This window comes from Macaca thibetana, chromosome 8 (genome assembly GCF_024542745.1).
Source record: "Macaca thibetana thibetana isolate TM-01 chromosome 8, ASM2454274v1, whole genome shotgun sequence".
Classification (NCBI taxonomy): Eukaryota; Metazoa; Chordata; class Mammalia; order Primates; family Cercopithecidae; genus Macaca; species Macaca thibetana.
The window spans coordinates 103,456,609-103,471,833 of NC_065585.1; the positions used below are offsets into that span (position 1 = coordinate 103,456,609).

General features: G+C 34.9%; 1 protein-coding gene across 2 annotated transcripts in view; it reads left to right on the top strand.

Annotated features, from left to right (window-relative positions):
* The window catches only part of ADAM2 (ADAM metallopeptidase domain 2), a 113,928-nt gene that overhangs the window by 19,382 nt on the left and 79,321 nt on the right, over positions 1-15,225 (top strand). For both annotated transcript variants that reach the window (XM_050801319.1, XM_050801320.1), the window contains exon 7: positions 9,140-9,196. In XM_050801319.1, the coding sequence (XP_050657276.1) occupies positions 9,140-9,196 (57 nt within the window). The remainder of the gene's footprint in view (positions 1-9,139; positions 9,197-15,225) is intronic.

Genomic DNA, 15,225 nt, shown 5'->3' on the forward strand with positions numbered 1-15,225 from the left:
TCTTGAATAAAGATAGTTTATCTTGTTTCTTTCCAATTAGGATATCTCAAATTTCCTTTTCCTTACTTAATTGCCCTGATTACTACTTCCATTATAATGTTGAATAGAATAGGTGAGAAGAGATGTTCTCGTCTTTTCCCACTTTTAGGGAGAAAAGATTCAGTCTGTCACCTTTAAGCATAATGTTATTTGTAATTTTTTCACAGGTGCCCTTTATCAGGTTAAACAAGGTTTCATCCAATGTTAGTTTGTTAATGATTTTTGTTTTGTCATTAAGGGATTTTGGATTTTGTCAGATATTTTTTTCTGCAACATCTGCTGAGATAATAATTTCATTTTTATCGTTATTTTGTTAATGTGGTATTCTGCATTAATTGACTTTTGATTATTAAACTAACTTTGTGTCCAGTCTCTCTTTGTTACAGTGCATAATTCCTTTTACGTATTCCTGGGTTCAGTTTGCTGGCGTAATTTTGAAGATTTTTTCGTTTATATTTATAAAGAATATTGCTTTATGGAATTGTTTTCATATGATATTTTTCTCTGTCTTTGGTATCAGGGTGATACAAACTTCACAAAATGAGTTGGGAAGTGTTGTCTCTTCTATTCTGGAAGACTGTGTAGGATTGGCTTAATTATTTCAACATCTGTAAAATCCATCTGGGATTGGACATTTTTAGAGAATGATTTTTATTAGTAATTAAATTTTCTCTCGTAAGTCTATTATAATTTTCTAATTTTTTTGGAGTCGATTTAGGTAATTTGTGTGTCTATAGAGGTTTTTCTGTTTTATTTATTTATTTCTTGGCATATTGCTGTTTGTAGGACTCCCTTGTAGGTCTTTAACTATCAGTAAGATTTTTAGTAATCTTCTTTTTCATTTCTGATTTTATTAATTTAAATATTTTCTTTTTTGTGTGGTCAGAGTAGCTAATAATATTTTAATTAAAGTGTATCTCTTTTAAAGCACATATTACTAAGTTTTAAACATTTTAAATGACATCTGACAATTTTATTTTTGACTGACAGATAATAATCACACTTATTTAAGGAATACAGAATGATATTTTGATACGTGAATAAAAGGTGTAATGATCAAATCAGGGTAATTAGCATATTTATTACCTTAAACGTTTATCATTTATTTATGTTGGGAACATTCAAAATTCCCTCCTTAAGCTACTTGAAAACATACAATGAATTATTGTTTATAGTCACCCTATGGTGCTATAGAACACTAGAACTTTCTCTTTCTATCTAGCTGTACTTTTGTAACCAATAGCCAACCTTTCCCCATCCGCTTCTCCCCTGACCCTTCCTATCCTCTCATGACCACAGTGTCACTCTCTACTTCTATGAGCTCAACTTTTCTAGTTGTCAAGGTTATTTATTGCCTCTACTTTTAATGCACACCCTTATATAATTTAGATTTAATCTACCACTTTGTCATTTCTTATTTGTCTTATATGTTCCTTATTCCTTTATTCTTTCTTCTATCTAATCTATTTATTTTTTTCAGGGATTTAATCATGCTGTTACATCTTTTTTATTAATCAAGTATTTTTATTTTTCTCCTCTAATGAGCTTTTACATTATATATTGTTTCATATATCTTGTTATTATATATTCTATAAATACAAAACAATTTTTACAACATAATAATTTTAGTGGTTAGTCTAAACAAACTATGGCCCTCAGGCCAAATCTGGCCCACAGCCTGTTTGTATAAATAACATCAATTACTGCTGTTCTATATATTGTTTATGTATACTTTCATATTATGGTGGGAAAGTTGAGTAGTTGTGACAGAGACTCTGTGCCCTACAAAGAAACTTTATAACCATGGCAGTCATTCTTCATTCTCCTGCCTTCCTGGGAAACTACAAATCTATTGTTTTAGATATAGACTTGCCTATTCAAGATATTTTATGTAACTAGAGTCTTACAATATCTTTTGTGACTTCTTTCACTTATAAGGTGGTCAAAGTTCATCAGTATCTCATTTATGTTTATGGCTGAATAACATATGCCTGGGTATAAATATACCATTCATAAGCTAATGAACGAATTATTTGTTTCTACTTTTTAAATATTATAATATTGCTAGGAACATTAATATATGTTTTACATGGATATATGTTTTTGTTTCTCAAGGTAGTTACTAAGATTTGAATTGGTAGGTCATAGACAGACTCTGTGTTTCACATTTTGAGTGGCTGCCAAATTATTTGTCCAAGGTGGCTGACAATTTTATATCTCCTGAAGCAACATCTGTGGATTCCAATTCCTCCACATTTATTTATTTATTTATTTTTTATTTTTTATTTTTTGAGACGTAGTTTCACTCTTGTTGCCCAGGCTGGAGTGCAATGGCATGATCTCTGCTCACCGCAACGTCTGCCTCCCAGGTTCAAGTGATTCTCTTGCCTCAGCCTCCCGAGTACCTGGGATTACAGGCGCACACCACCACGCTCGGCTAATTTTTTGCATTTTTAGTTGAGACGGGATTTCAACATTTTGGCCAGGCTGGTCTTGAACTCCTGACCTCAGGTGATCCACCCACCTCAGCCTCCCAAACTGCTGGGATTAAAGATGTGAGTCACTGCGCCTGGCTTCCTGCGCATTTTTTTTTGAATATTTATCATCAGTCATTTTGATTATAGCCATCCTATTATATGTGAAGTGATACCTAATTGTGGTGGAAGTATTTAAAACTTTAGAAATTCTACTTTGTGCTATCATATTTTTGGTTTTATTTTGTTTATAAAAACATATATGTTTTTATTTTTACATATCATATACCTCATAGGACTACTACTACTATTATTACTCACATTATTGTTTTAAATAATTCATATATTTTCTCATTCTGTTCATTCCCTCATGCTGGTTTATGCTGTCATCACTTTTGAAAATAAAAATTATTATCATTTAAGTATTCTTTCTGCTGTATTTAAAAAGTCATAAACTTATTCATTTGTTTTGATTAAAAATTTCATATAATTCCCTACCCCATTTCCCAAAATACCGAGAAGCTTCTACCAGGAAGTGCTTACCAAGTTGATTATTAAGTTCATTTACAAAATATGAACAAATAAGCATATTCAAAGAAACACCTGAAAATGTAGAGCAATGGGGAAATCACAGTTCTCAACCATCTGTATTCCTATCCCTCCTAGACCTTCTATTTCATTTTATTTGCTAGCCTCATTTTGTCCTCCTCCTACTTCCAACATAAAAATGTAATTCCTAAATTTGAATATCTATTATTTTCTCTCACTTAAGTTCCATTCTCATAATTCTAAACAGAAAGATCCTATAACCTTATTCCATTAATCATCTTATTATATGTAATATTTTGAATTATCATCTATGGTTCCTTCATTATATGAACATAATCATATCTCCTTAATACTAAAAATAGATTTTAAAATAAACAAAATAAAATCGAATCTATTATATACCTACCACTTTCCATTTCTTCACATACCAGCTTTACATTAGAGTAAGTGGAACTATCCATCCTGACATCTCACTAACTATTAATTTCACAAAAATGCAGTTTCTGTCTCCACAAATAATCAGTGGTGATCCATTGTTAAATTGGCTTTTTGAAATATTGAGATACATTTTTAAAGAGTGAATGTAAAAATTCCCTAGAACTTTGTAGTCATCTAATTTTCTGCTATAATGCTGTCTCTTGCTTCTCATTCTTTCTTACTTTTTCTGACTTTTCCTTATACATTCACATTTCAAATATTGATATTTGCTGTGTTATATCTCATGTTTGAGCTTGTTAGCATCACATATACTATATATATAGTACATATATATCTTTTATATATATACATATGTAGTTCTATGGCTTTACCTACTGTGACCTACAGATATTCAATCCCAGTCCAAATTTTCTCCTGAGTTGATAATGCAATATAGGACATGTTGGTTGTTCAATTGAAACACACACACAGACACCTGCATCCACACACCCAGTATCTATCTATCTTTCTATCTATTGATTGATTAATCAGTCATCTACATTTTCCTTCCAACTTCCTGAATATTTTTACCAAGGACCTTTGACGTTTTAAAATCTGAATATTTAATTCATACATATTGCAAGTGGATCAGTGTAGTACTGTGTATTCTCTGATATTTCTGGCTAGATCCAATTCCTTAGTCTTTATTTGGCCAAGGCAACCTTTGTCCTGAACTTGGAGTCCTCTTTCAATATCATATATGTAAGCACTTTTGTCTCCTTCTAGGGCTACTTTGTCTTAATAAAATGGCATGGAATTTGTGGAATTTTTTTTTTTTTTTTTTGAGACAGAATCTCACTCTGTGAGATTCTGTCACACAGACTGGAGTGCAGTGGTGTGATCATGCTTCACTGCAACCTCTGCCTCCCAGGTTCAAGCGATTCTCCTGCCTCAGCCTCCGAGAAGCTGGGATTACAGGTGTTAGCCACAATGCCCAGCTAATTTTTTGTATTTTCAGTAGAGACAGGGTTTCACCATGTTGGCCAGGCTGGTCTCGAACTCTTGGCCTCAAGTGATCCACCCACCTCGGCCTCCCAAAGTGCTGGGATTACAGGTGTGAGCCACCACTCCTGGCCTGTGGATTTTTAAAATTGGCATCTGCCCACCTTTTTGCCACACACATTTCCTGGCATTCTCTCATGCATCTGCGTAGTTTTCTTTTTTTTTTTCTGCCCACCTTTTCAACACACACATTTATTTACATAGACTTATTTAATTTATTTTATTATACTTTAAGTTCTAGGGTACATGTGCACAACATGCAGGTTTGTAACATATGTATACACATGCCATGTTGGTGTGCTGTACCCATTAACTCATCATTTACATTAGGCATATTTCCTAATGCTATCCCTCCCCACCCCCAACACCACGACAGGCCCCGGTGTGTGATGTTCCCCACCCTGTGTCCAAGTGTTCTCATTGTTCAATTCCCACCTGTGAGTGAGAACATGTGGTGTTTGGTTTGGCTGCATAGTATTCCACGGTGTATATGTGCCACATTTTCTTTACCCAGGCTATCATTGATGGACATTTGGGTTGGTTCCAAGTCTTTGCTATTGTGAATAGTGCCTCAATAAAAATAGTTGTGCATGTGTCCTTATAGCAGCATGATTTATAATCCTTTGGGTATATACCCAGTAATGGGATGGCTGGGTCAAATGGTAATTCTAGTTCTAGATCCTTGAGGAATCACCACACTGTCTTCCACAATGGTTGAATTAGTTTTCAGTCCCACAAAGAGTGTAAAAGTGTTCCTATTTCTCCACATCCTCTCTAGCACCTGTTGTTTCCTGACTTTTTAATGATCGCCATTCTAACTGGTGTGAGATTGTATCTCATTGTGGTTTTGACTTGCATTTGTCTTACAGCCAGTGATGATAAGTGTTTTTTCATGTGTCTGATGGCTGCATAAATGTCTTCTTTTGAGAAGTGTCTGTTCATATCCTTTGCGTACTTTTGATGGGGTTGTTTGATTTTTTCTTGTAAATTTGTTTAAGTTCTGTGTAGATTTTGGATATTAGCCCTTTGTCAGATGGGTAGATGGTAAAAATTTTCTCCCATTCTGTAAGTTGCCTGTTCACTCTGATGGTAGTTTCTTTTGCTGTGCAGAAGCACTTTAGTTTAATTAGGCCCCATTTGTCAATTTTGGCTTTTGTTGCCATTGCTTTTTGTGTTTTAGTCATGAAGTCGTTGTCCATGCTTATGTCCTGAATGGTATTGCGTAGGTTTTCTTCTAGGGTTTTTATGGTTTTAGGTCTAATATTTAAGTCTTTAATCCATCTTGAATTAATTTTTGTACAAGGTGTAAGGAAGGGATCCAGTTTCAGCTTTCTACATATGGCTAGCCAGTTTTCCCAGCACCATTTATTATATAGGGAATCTTTTCCCCATTTATTGTTTTTGTCAGGTTTGTCAAAGATAAGATGGTTGTAGATGTGTGGTATTATTTCTGAGGCTCTGTTCTGTTCCATTGGTCTATATCTCTGTTTTGGTACCAGTACCATGCTGTTTTGGTTACTGTAGCCTTGTAGTATAGTTTGAAGTCAGGTAGCGTGATGCCTCCAACTTTGTTCTTTTGGCTTAGGATTGTCTTGGCAATGTGGGCTCTTTTTTGGTTCCATATGAACTTTAAAGTAATTTTTTCCAATTCTGTGAAGAAAGTCATTGGTAGCTTGATGGGGGTGGTATTGCGTCTATGAATTACCTTGGGCAGTATGGCCATTTTCACGATGTTGATTCTTCCTATCCATGAACATGGAATGTTCTTCCATTTGTTTGTGTCCTCTTTTATTTTATTGAGCAGTGGTTTGTAATTCTCCTTGAAGAGGTCTTTTATATCCCTTGTAAGTTGGATTCCTAGGTGTTTTATTTCCTTTGAAGCAATTGTGAATGGGAGTTCACTCATGATTTGGCTTTCTGTTTGTCTGTTATTGGTGTTTAGGGATGCTTGTGATTTTTGCACATTGATTTTGTATCCTAAGATTTTGCTGAATTTGTTTATCAGCTTAAGGAGATTTTGGGCTGAGACAATGGGGTTTTCTAAATATACAATCATGTAATCTGCAAACAGGGACAATTTGACTTCCTCTCTTCCTAAATGAGTACTCTTTATTTATTTCTCCTGCCTGATTGCCCTGGCCAGAACTTCCAACACTATGTTGACTAGGAGTGGTGAGAGAGGGTATCCCTGTCTTGTTCCAGTTTTCAAAGGGAATGCTTCCAGTTTTTGCCCATTCAATATGAGATTGGCTGTGAGTTTGTCATAAATAGCTCTTATTATTTCAAGATACGTCCCATCAATACCTAGTTTATTGAGAGTTTTTAGCATGAAAGGCTGTTGAATTTTGTCAAAGGCCTTTTCTGCATCTATTCAGATAATCATGTGGTTTTTGTCTTTGGTTCTGTTTATATGCTGGATTACATTTATTGAATTGCATATGTTGAACCAGTCGTGCATCCCAGGGATGAAGCCAACTTAATTGTGGTGGATAAACTTTTTGATGTGCTGCTGGATTTGGTTTGCCAGTATTTTACTGAGGATTTTCACATCGATGTTCAGCAGGGATATTGGTCTAAAAATCTCTTTTTTGTTGTTTCTCTGCCAGGCTTTGGTGTCAGGATGATGCTGGCCTCATAAAATGAGTTACGGATTCCCCCTTTTTCTATTGATTAGAATAGTTTCAGAAGGAATTGTACCAGTTCCTCTTTGTACCTCTGGTAGGATTCAACTATGAATCTGTCTGGTCCTGGACATTTTTTGGTTGGTAGGCTATTAATTATTGCCTCAATTTCAGAGCCTGTTATTGGTCTATTCAGGGATTCAACTTCTTCCTGGTTTAGTCTTGGTAGGGTGTATGTGTCCAGGAATTTATCTATTTCTTCTAGATTTTCTAGTTTATTTGTGTAGAGGTGTTTACAGTATTCTCTGATGGTAGTTTGTATTTCTGTGGGGTCGGTGGTGATATCCCCTTTATCGTTTTTCATTGCATCTATTTGATTCTTCTCTCTTTTCTTCTTTATTAGTCTTGCTAGCAGTCTATCTATTTTGTTGATCTTTTCGAAAAACCAGCTCCTGGATTCATTGATTTTTTTTGAAGGGTTTTTGTTCTCTATCTCCTTCAGTTCTGCTCTGATCTTAGTTGTTTCTTGCCTTCTGCTAGCTTTTGAATGTATTTGCTCTTGCTTCTCTAGTTCTTTTAATTGTGACTTTAGGGTGTCAATTTTAGATCTTTCCTGTTTTCTCTTGTGGGCATTTATTGCTAAAAATTTCCCTCTACACGCTGCTTTAAATGTGTCCCAGAGGTTCTGGTATGTTGTATCTTTGTTCTCATTAAAGAACATCTTTATTTCTGCCTTCATTTCATTATGTATCCAGTAGTCATTCAGGAGCAGGTTGTTCAGTTTCCATGTAGTTGAGTGGTTTTGAGTGAGTTTCTTAATCCTGAGCTCTAGTTTGATTGTACTGTGGTCTGAGAGACAATTTGTTATAATTTCTGTTTTACATTTTCTGAGGAGTGCTTTACTTCCAACTATGTGGTCAATTTTGGAATAAGTGCGATGTGGCACTGAGATTTCTGTAGATGTCTTATTAGGTCTGCTTGGCATAGAGCTGAGTTCAAGTCCTGGATATCCTTGTTAACTTTCTCTCACGTTGATCTGTCTAATGTTGACAGTGGGGTGTGAAAGTCTCCCATTATTATTATGTGGGAGTCTAAGTCTCTTTGTAGGTCTCTAAGGACTTGTTTTATGAATCTGGGTGCTCCTGTATTGAGTGCATACATATTTAGGATAGTAAATATGTATGATAGGATTGTTGTAAATATGTAAGATAGGATTGTTGAATTGATCTCTTTATCATTACATAATGGCCTTCTTTGTCTCTTTTGACCTTTGTTGGTTTAAAGTCTGTTTTATCAGAGACTAGATTGCAGCCCCTGCTTTTTTGTTTTGTTTTGTTTTCCTTTTGCTTGATAGATCTTCCTCTATCCTTTATTTTGAGCCTATGTGAGTCTCTGCACATGATATGGTCTCCTGAATACAGCACACTGATGGGTCTTGACTCTTTATCCAATTTGCCAGTCTGTGTCTTTTAATTGGAGCATTTATCCCACTTACATTTAAGGTTAATATTGTTATGTGTGAATTTGATCCTGTCATTCTGATGTTAGCTGGTTATTTTTCCCATTAATTTATGCAGTTTCTTCCTAGCATCAATAGTCTTTACAATTTGGCATGTTTTTGCAGTGGCTGGTACCAGTTGTTCCTTTCCATGTTTAGTGCTTCCTTCAGGAGCTCTTGTAAGGCAGGCCTGGTAAAAGAGAGAATAATATGAATAGCTTGGAACCAAAGAAAATATGGAGAATGGAAGATAGAGGAAAGTTGTTTCCTAAGTATATTAAATAATTGATTAGGGTCAGAAAAGTCACAAATAGATGAAAAAGATTTTGTGACATCTAGTGTTGCTTATATTATCTGGTTTTATTTCTATATGCAAAACTGTGTTTTTTTTAATATTTAGTTCATTAATAGTAGTGATATGCACTAAAAATACTTAAGTAATTCTGTAATTTTGATGTAAAATTTGTGGATTTTTTCAGCCCCAGAAAGATTTTGCAAAGTATATAGAAATGCATGTTGTAGTTGAAAAACAATTGGTAAGTATATTCTGATTTATTTATGTCATTTAATATTTGCAATGAGGGATTGTAATAATAATTTGGAATAAATTTTTAACAGAAATGAATTAATGATGATTTTGCCTTAGCTCTATGTTAATGCACTTTAAATTATTAGTATCAGGAGTAAATTGAGAATAAAATTTTATATAGTGTTTAATTTTATGAATAGCGATGTAAAGAAAATAATTGCTACCTCTATAATAGTTTACAAATAGTTTTAGAATTATTATAGAAACTTGTATGTGTTCTAGAACCGTATTGAATTTTAAAAATAATGCTTGACATTTTGGATATTATTTAAAAAGAAATAAAAGTTTCCCATCTGTACAGTTTTTTGGTAGACAGGAAAATAATGGCTTATACTGGGGATGAAAGGTGGTGATAAAGTATTTTAATGATAAATGTGGTAAACTTGGGTAAAATAAGTGATCAAAACGTTTATTATTTATTTTTTTATTTTATTTTTATGTATTTACTTTTTTGAGATGGAGTCCCACTTTGTTGCACAGACTGGAGTGCAATGGCATGATCTTGGCTTGCTGCAACCTCTGCTTCCCAGGTTCAAGCGATTCTCCTACTTCAGCCTCCCTAGTAGCTGGGAGTACAGGCACCTGTCATCATGCCTGGCTAATTTTTTTTTTTTTTGTATTTTTGTAGAGACAAGGTTTCACCATGTTGGCCAGGCTGGTCTTGAGCTCCTGACCTCAGGTGATCCACCCACTTCATCCTCTCAAAGTGCTGGGATTACAGGTGTGAGCCACTGCACCCGGCCAATAAGTTTACTTTTAATCATTCAAAATGTTATGTCTTTCAAGATTTCCTCACGAAATTAAATTATAATTATTTGAAATTAAGAACTCCTATTATAACTTTATTTTCTTTTTTTTCCATTTTCCCCTCTATTTTGTAGGCAAATTTCCAACTTTATCATGAAAAATATATGTTTTCTTAATGTGTTTTGGAGTTTTGCATTGTGTTTCTCTATATTCATTCCTGAACTTTCTATTCTTGTTTCATGCATGCAAAATCTTCTTTGCCTCCCTGAAGACAATATTAAAATTTTATTTCAGTACATCAGCTCTGAACATAGACCTTTTCAGTATTATACCCTTCTTTTCAGCACCTACATTTAATGTTAAACATTTTATTCAAATGTCCAGTCGTTTCATATTTAAAAGGAGGGCTGTATTGTCTTACCAGGTTCTTTGCTGTGGGGCGACTTGCACACAGTGAACAAAATACTTTGCAAGTGGCTCTACCATTTTCTGTTACCAACAGCAATATATGAGAGTTTTAATCACTTTACATCTTTGCTAATACTTGTTTTTGTCCCTTTGTTTATAATCATTCTAGTGGACATTGACTGCTATCACATTGTGGTTTTAATTTATATATCTCTAATGACTCACAATGCTGAGCATCTTTTCATATGTGTATTAACCATAGATCTATGTTCTTTTGTGAAATGTCTATTCAAATATTTTGCCTATTTCTTAATCTTATTGCTTGCCTTAATATTAAAATATAAATGTCCCTCATATATTGTATACACAGGTTTTTCAACTGAAAATATTTGCAAATATTTTTACTAGAAAATTTTTACTAGGAAATATTTGCAAATATAAAGGCATAAGTCCCATTTAATTATTGTGTATAGTGTGAAATATGGTTCTAAATTAATCATTTTGCATGTGTAAAACTAATTAGAACAAGACCAGTTGTTCAAAATGTTATCATTTCCCCAGGGAAATGCCTTGCACCTTTGTCCATAACAAACTGGTAATCAATACTTATTGAGCATTTATTTCTGGATTCTGAATTCTATTTTCACTGATCAGTATGTCTATCAAAGCACCCGTACTTGAATATCATCACTTGAATATTCTAGATTTACAGAAATTTTTGAAATCAGGAAATCTAAGTCTTACAACTTTTTTTTTTTAATTCTACTTTAAGTTCTGGGATATATGGGCACAATGTGCAGGTTTGATATATAGGTATACATGTGCCATGTTGGTTTACTGGACCCATTATGTCATCATTTACATTAGGTATTTCTCCTAATGCTGTCCCTCCCCCAGCCCCCGACCCCCCGACAAGCCCTAGTGTGTGATGTTCCCCTCCCCGGGTCCAAGTGATCTCATTGTTCAGTTCTCATCTATGAGTGAGAACATGCAGTGTTTGGTTTTCTGTCCTTGTGATAGTTTGTTCACAAGGATGGTTTCCAGCTTCATCCATGTCCCTGCAAAGGATATGAACTCATCCTTTTTTATGGCTGCATAGTATTCCACGGTGTATACGTGCCACATTTTCTTAATCCAGTCTATCATTGATGGACATTTGGGTTTGTACCAAGTCTTTGCTATTGTGAATAGTGCCGCAATAAACATATGTGTGCATGATTTATAATCCTTTGGGTATATACCCAGTAATGGGATTGCTGGGTCAAATGGTAATTCTAGTTCTAGATCCTTGAGGAATTGCCACACTGTCTTCCATAATGGTTGATCCAATTTACACTCCCACCAACAGTGTAAAAGCATTCCTATTTCTTCACATCCTCTCCTACAACTTTTATTTTATTTTATTTTACTTCATTTTATTTTATTTTATTTTTGAGACAGAGTCTCATTCTGTCACCAGTCTGGAGTGCAGTGGCACAATCTCGGCTCACTGCAACCTCTGCCTCCTGGGTTCAAGAGATCCTTCTGCCTTAGCCTCCCAAGTAGCTGGGACTACGGGCACACACCACCACACCCAGCTAATTTTTGTATTTTTAGTAGAGATGGGGTTTCACCATGTTGGCCAGGATGGTCTCGATCTCTTGACCTCGTGATCTGCCTGCCTCGGCCTCCCAAAGTGCTGGGATCACAGGCATGAGCCACCATACCTGGCCAACTTTTTTTATTTTTTAAAAAATATTTAGCAATTCTGTGTCTTTTGAATTTCCATTTAAGACTACCTTATCCATTTCTGCAAAAAGGATGATTATATTTTGATAGATACTGTGTTAATTCTATAGATCAATTTGGAAAGGATATTTATTTTAACAATTTTGAATACTCTAATCCATGATCATCGTATGTCCACCCCACTATTTAGATCTTCTTTGATTTCTCTCAGCAATATTTGGTAGTTTTTCAGTATATGAGTCTTTTGCTTTTTGTTAAATCTATTCCTATTTCCTAATCTTGTTTCTAATATGATTACTTTTCATATTTTCATTTTGATTGTTTAGTGTAAAAAAAGTTATCTGATCTTGTATCTTGTGATTTTTGCGAAAAATGTTTATTACTTGTAATTCTCTGTGTGTGTGTGTTTGCGTGTATTCCTTAAGACTTTCTGCATACAGGATCATTTTGTGATAAAACATAACTTTGTTTTAGCTTTTCCAGTGTGAAGCCTTTTTATTTATTTTCTTGCAATATTACCTTTGCTGGAATCTCCAGGACAATGTTTAAATGTAAGTTGAGAGAAGTGTTGTAGTTTTAATGTTTGTAGGAAAGTCATAGACTCACCATTTAATGTGGTAATAAATATTAGCTGCAGTGTTGTTGTTGTTATTGTTGTTTTTCTCATGAGTAGGTGTTGAGTTTTGTGAAATGTATATTCTGTGTCTGTTCAGATGACTGTGGGAATTTTTGGTCATTATATTAAGTGTCTGACATTAAAATTCCACTTGATCATGATGCATAATCATTTTTATATGTTTCTGACTTCAGCTTGCTAACGTTTTTCTTAGGTTTCCTTTGTATATATAGTGCACTATATTTATTCTGGATGTTGGAAATATGAGATCAGGGTAGCAGCATGGTTACATTCTGGAGAGGGCTCTCTTCCTAGCCTACAGATGGCCACCAAAAAGCAAGCTCTCTAGTATCTCTTCCCATAAGGGCACTAATCTCATAATGAGGGGCCCACCCCATGACCTCATGGAAACCTTATGATATCCCAAAGATACCATTTCCAAATACTGTCACAATGGGGATCAGGGTTTCAAAATACAAAATTTTGGAGAAAGATCATTTACTCCATAGCACTCCATCCCTCACTTCCCCATATTCATGTCCTTCTCACAAACAAAATGTGCTCATTACATCCTAACAGCTCCAACTCTAACATTTAAAGTCCAAAGTCTCATCTAAATATCATCTCAATCTGTCATGGGTGAGACAGGATGTACAATTCATACTGAGGTAAAATTCTTCTCCAGCTATGAAACCTGATAAGGAGAACTTTGTGTTCCATAGGGAGAAACAGGAAAGAAGCAAAGGGCCATGGCTTCCAAGCAAGTCTGAAAGTCTAGCAAGACAAATTTATTTAGATTGTAAGCTTCAAGAATAATACTCTTTGGCTTGGTGCCACTTTTCCAGGTCTACTGGGAGAGCAGTGTCACTTCCATGGTTGGGGTCATTGGGCGGTCCTGCCAGCAAGGCTACAGGCAGAGGCCATCCAAACTGTGGAAATTAAGGCAGTGGCTCTGATCATCTCTGAATCACCTTCAGGCTATCTTTTCCTCTTCTTGAATAATAGTGCTCATTTTCAGCTCATTTCAGATCTATCGTTCCATCCTGTCAAATATAAAAAATCTGGCGGCCCTCCTTCATTGTGTCCTGTCTGTATCCCCTTCAGTTAAAATAGGCAGTGTTTTCACTCATATAATCCCATAAGGTTTTTATCAAATGATTGTGCAGCCATTTTCTCAGTGTTCTCCTCAGAACAATCTTTACAACAAAGATAGGCAGGAAATCTCCAAATCTTCAACTTTTGGTTCCTCTTTGCTTTACAGTTTCTCTTGAATTTATCTCTATCATTTTGCATTTCAAGGTAACAGTCAGGAGGCACCATGCCACTCAGTGCTCTAACATTTTCTTGGAAATCTTCTCAATTAAATATCTTATTTTATCACTCACAAGTTTTACTTCCCACAAAACACTAGAACACAGTTTATATTACCTGCATTATATATATATTTATATATAATATATTTATAATATTATAATATTTATAACACAATATATTATATATAACCGTTTTGTTTTTATTATGTGTCATACTTTGTTGAAAACTGGACATTTTTAATATAATACAGTTGGGCAATTCTGAATTCTGAAATCGTCGTTTCTGTTCTTCCATTGTTTGTTTGTTTAGTGCTTTGCTGGAGCAATTCTGAAGATTCTGCCTCTTTAGCAGTGTGTCATCACTGATGTCTTTGCATTTTTTTTTAACCCCGTTTTCATTTGTTGAGCCTGGATTCCTAGTGGTTGTCCTTGGGTTGGCATATCTTAGTGGTCAGTCAGTGACTGGTCAGAGTCAACGTTCCAACAACTTGAGAAAATAAGGCTTCCACTCTTTGTCAATGGATTTGCATTTGCATTGGAACAAGTATTCAATATCCAGGCAGTTTTCACTCAGGCAAACTTTACTTTCTGTAGGACTTACTCCCATCTCCTCTACCAGTGAGTCAGCCATGAATTTGTGCATAGCTTGGCCCTTTCCGATTTCCCCTGAGCATGGATGCTACCTTGTATATACATGGAATATTCCTGACTACCATGACTATATGGGTGCTTTTGAGACCATTATGGCTGTTGTATTGTTCACAATTTCATGTTATGTTTCTGGCTAATCTTCTGGTCTGTTGCTTAAAATCATCAGTTTCACAATCTATGTTTAGACGTGATGTTGGCCTTCCCTATTCATTTGCCACAGATGACTATTGTTTTTGACAATGTACCTGAGCATGTGGACTCGCACCTGTCAGCTTCAAATCATGTCATTATACTTTAATAGGGAAGCCATTAGATTCCTGGATTGAGCTGTTATGGTAGAATTGCCACAGGCTAGAGCTAGCGATGAGGATGGGAACAGCTCAGTTAAAATGCCACAGATTCCCATTATTATTATTATTATTATTATTATTATTATTTTACCATAGCATTAATAGTTTTTCTTTAATCAATTAGTCTTAAAGTTTTGTATTCCTTTGGTCATTTTACAGAGTC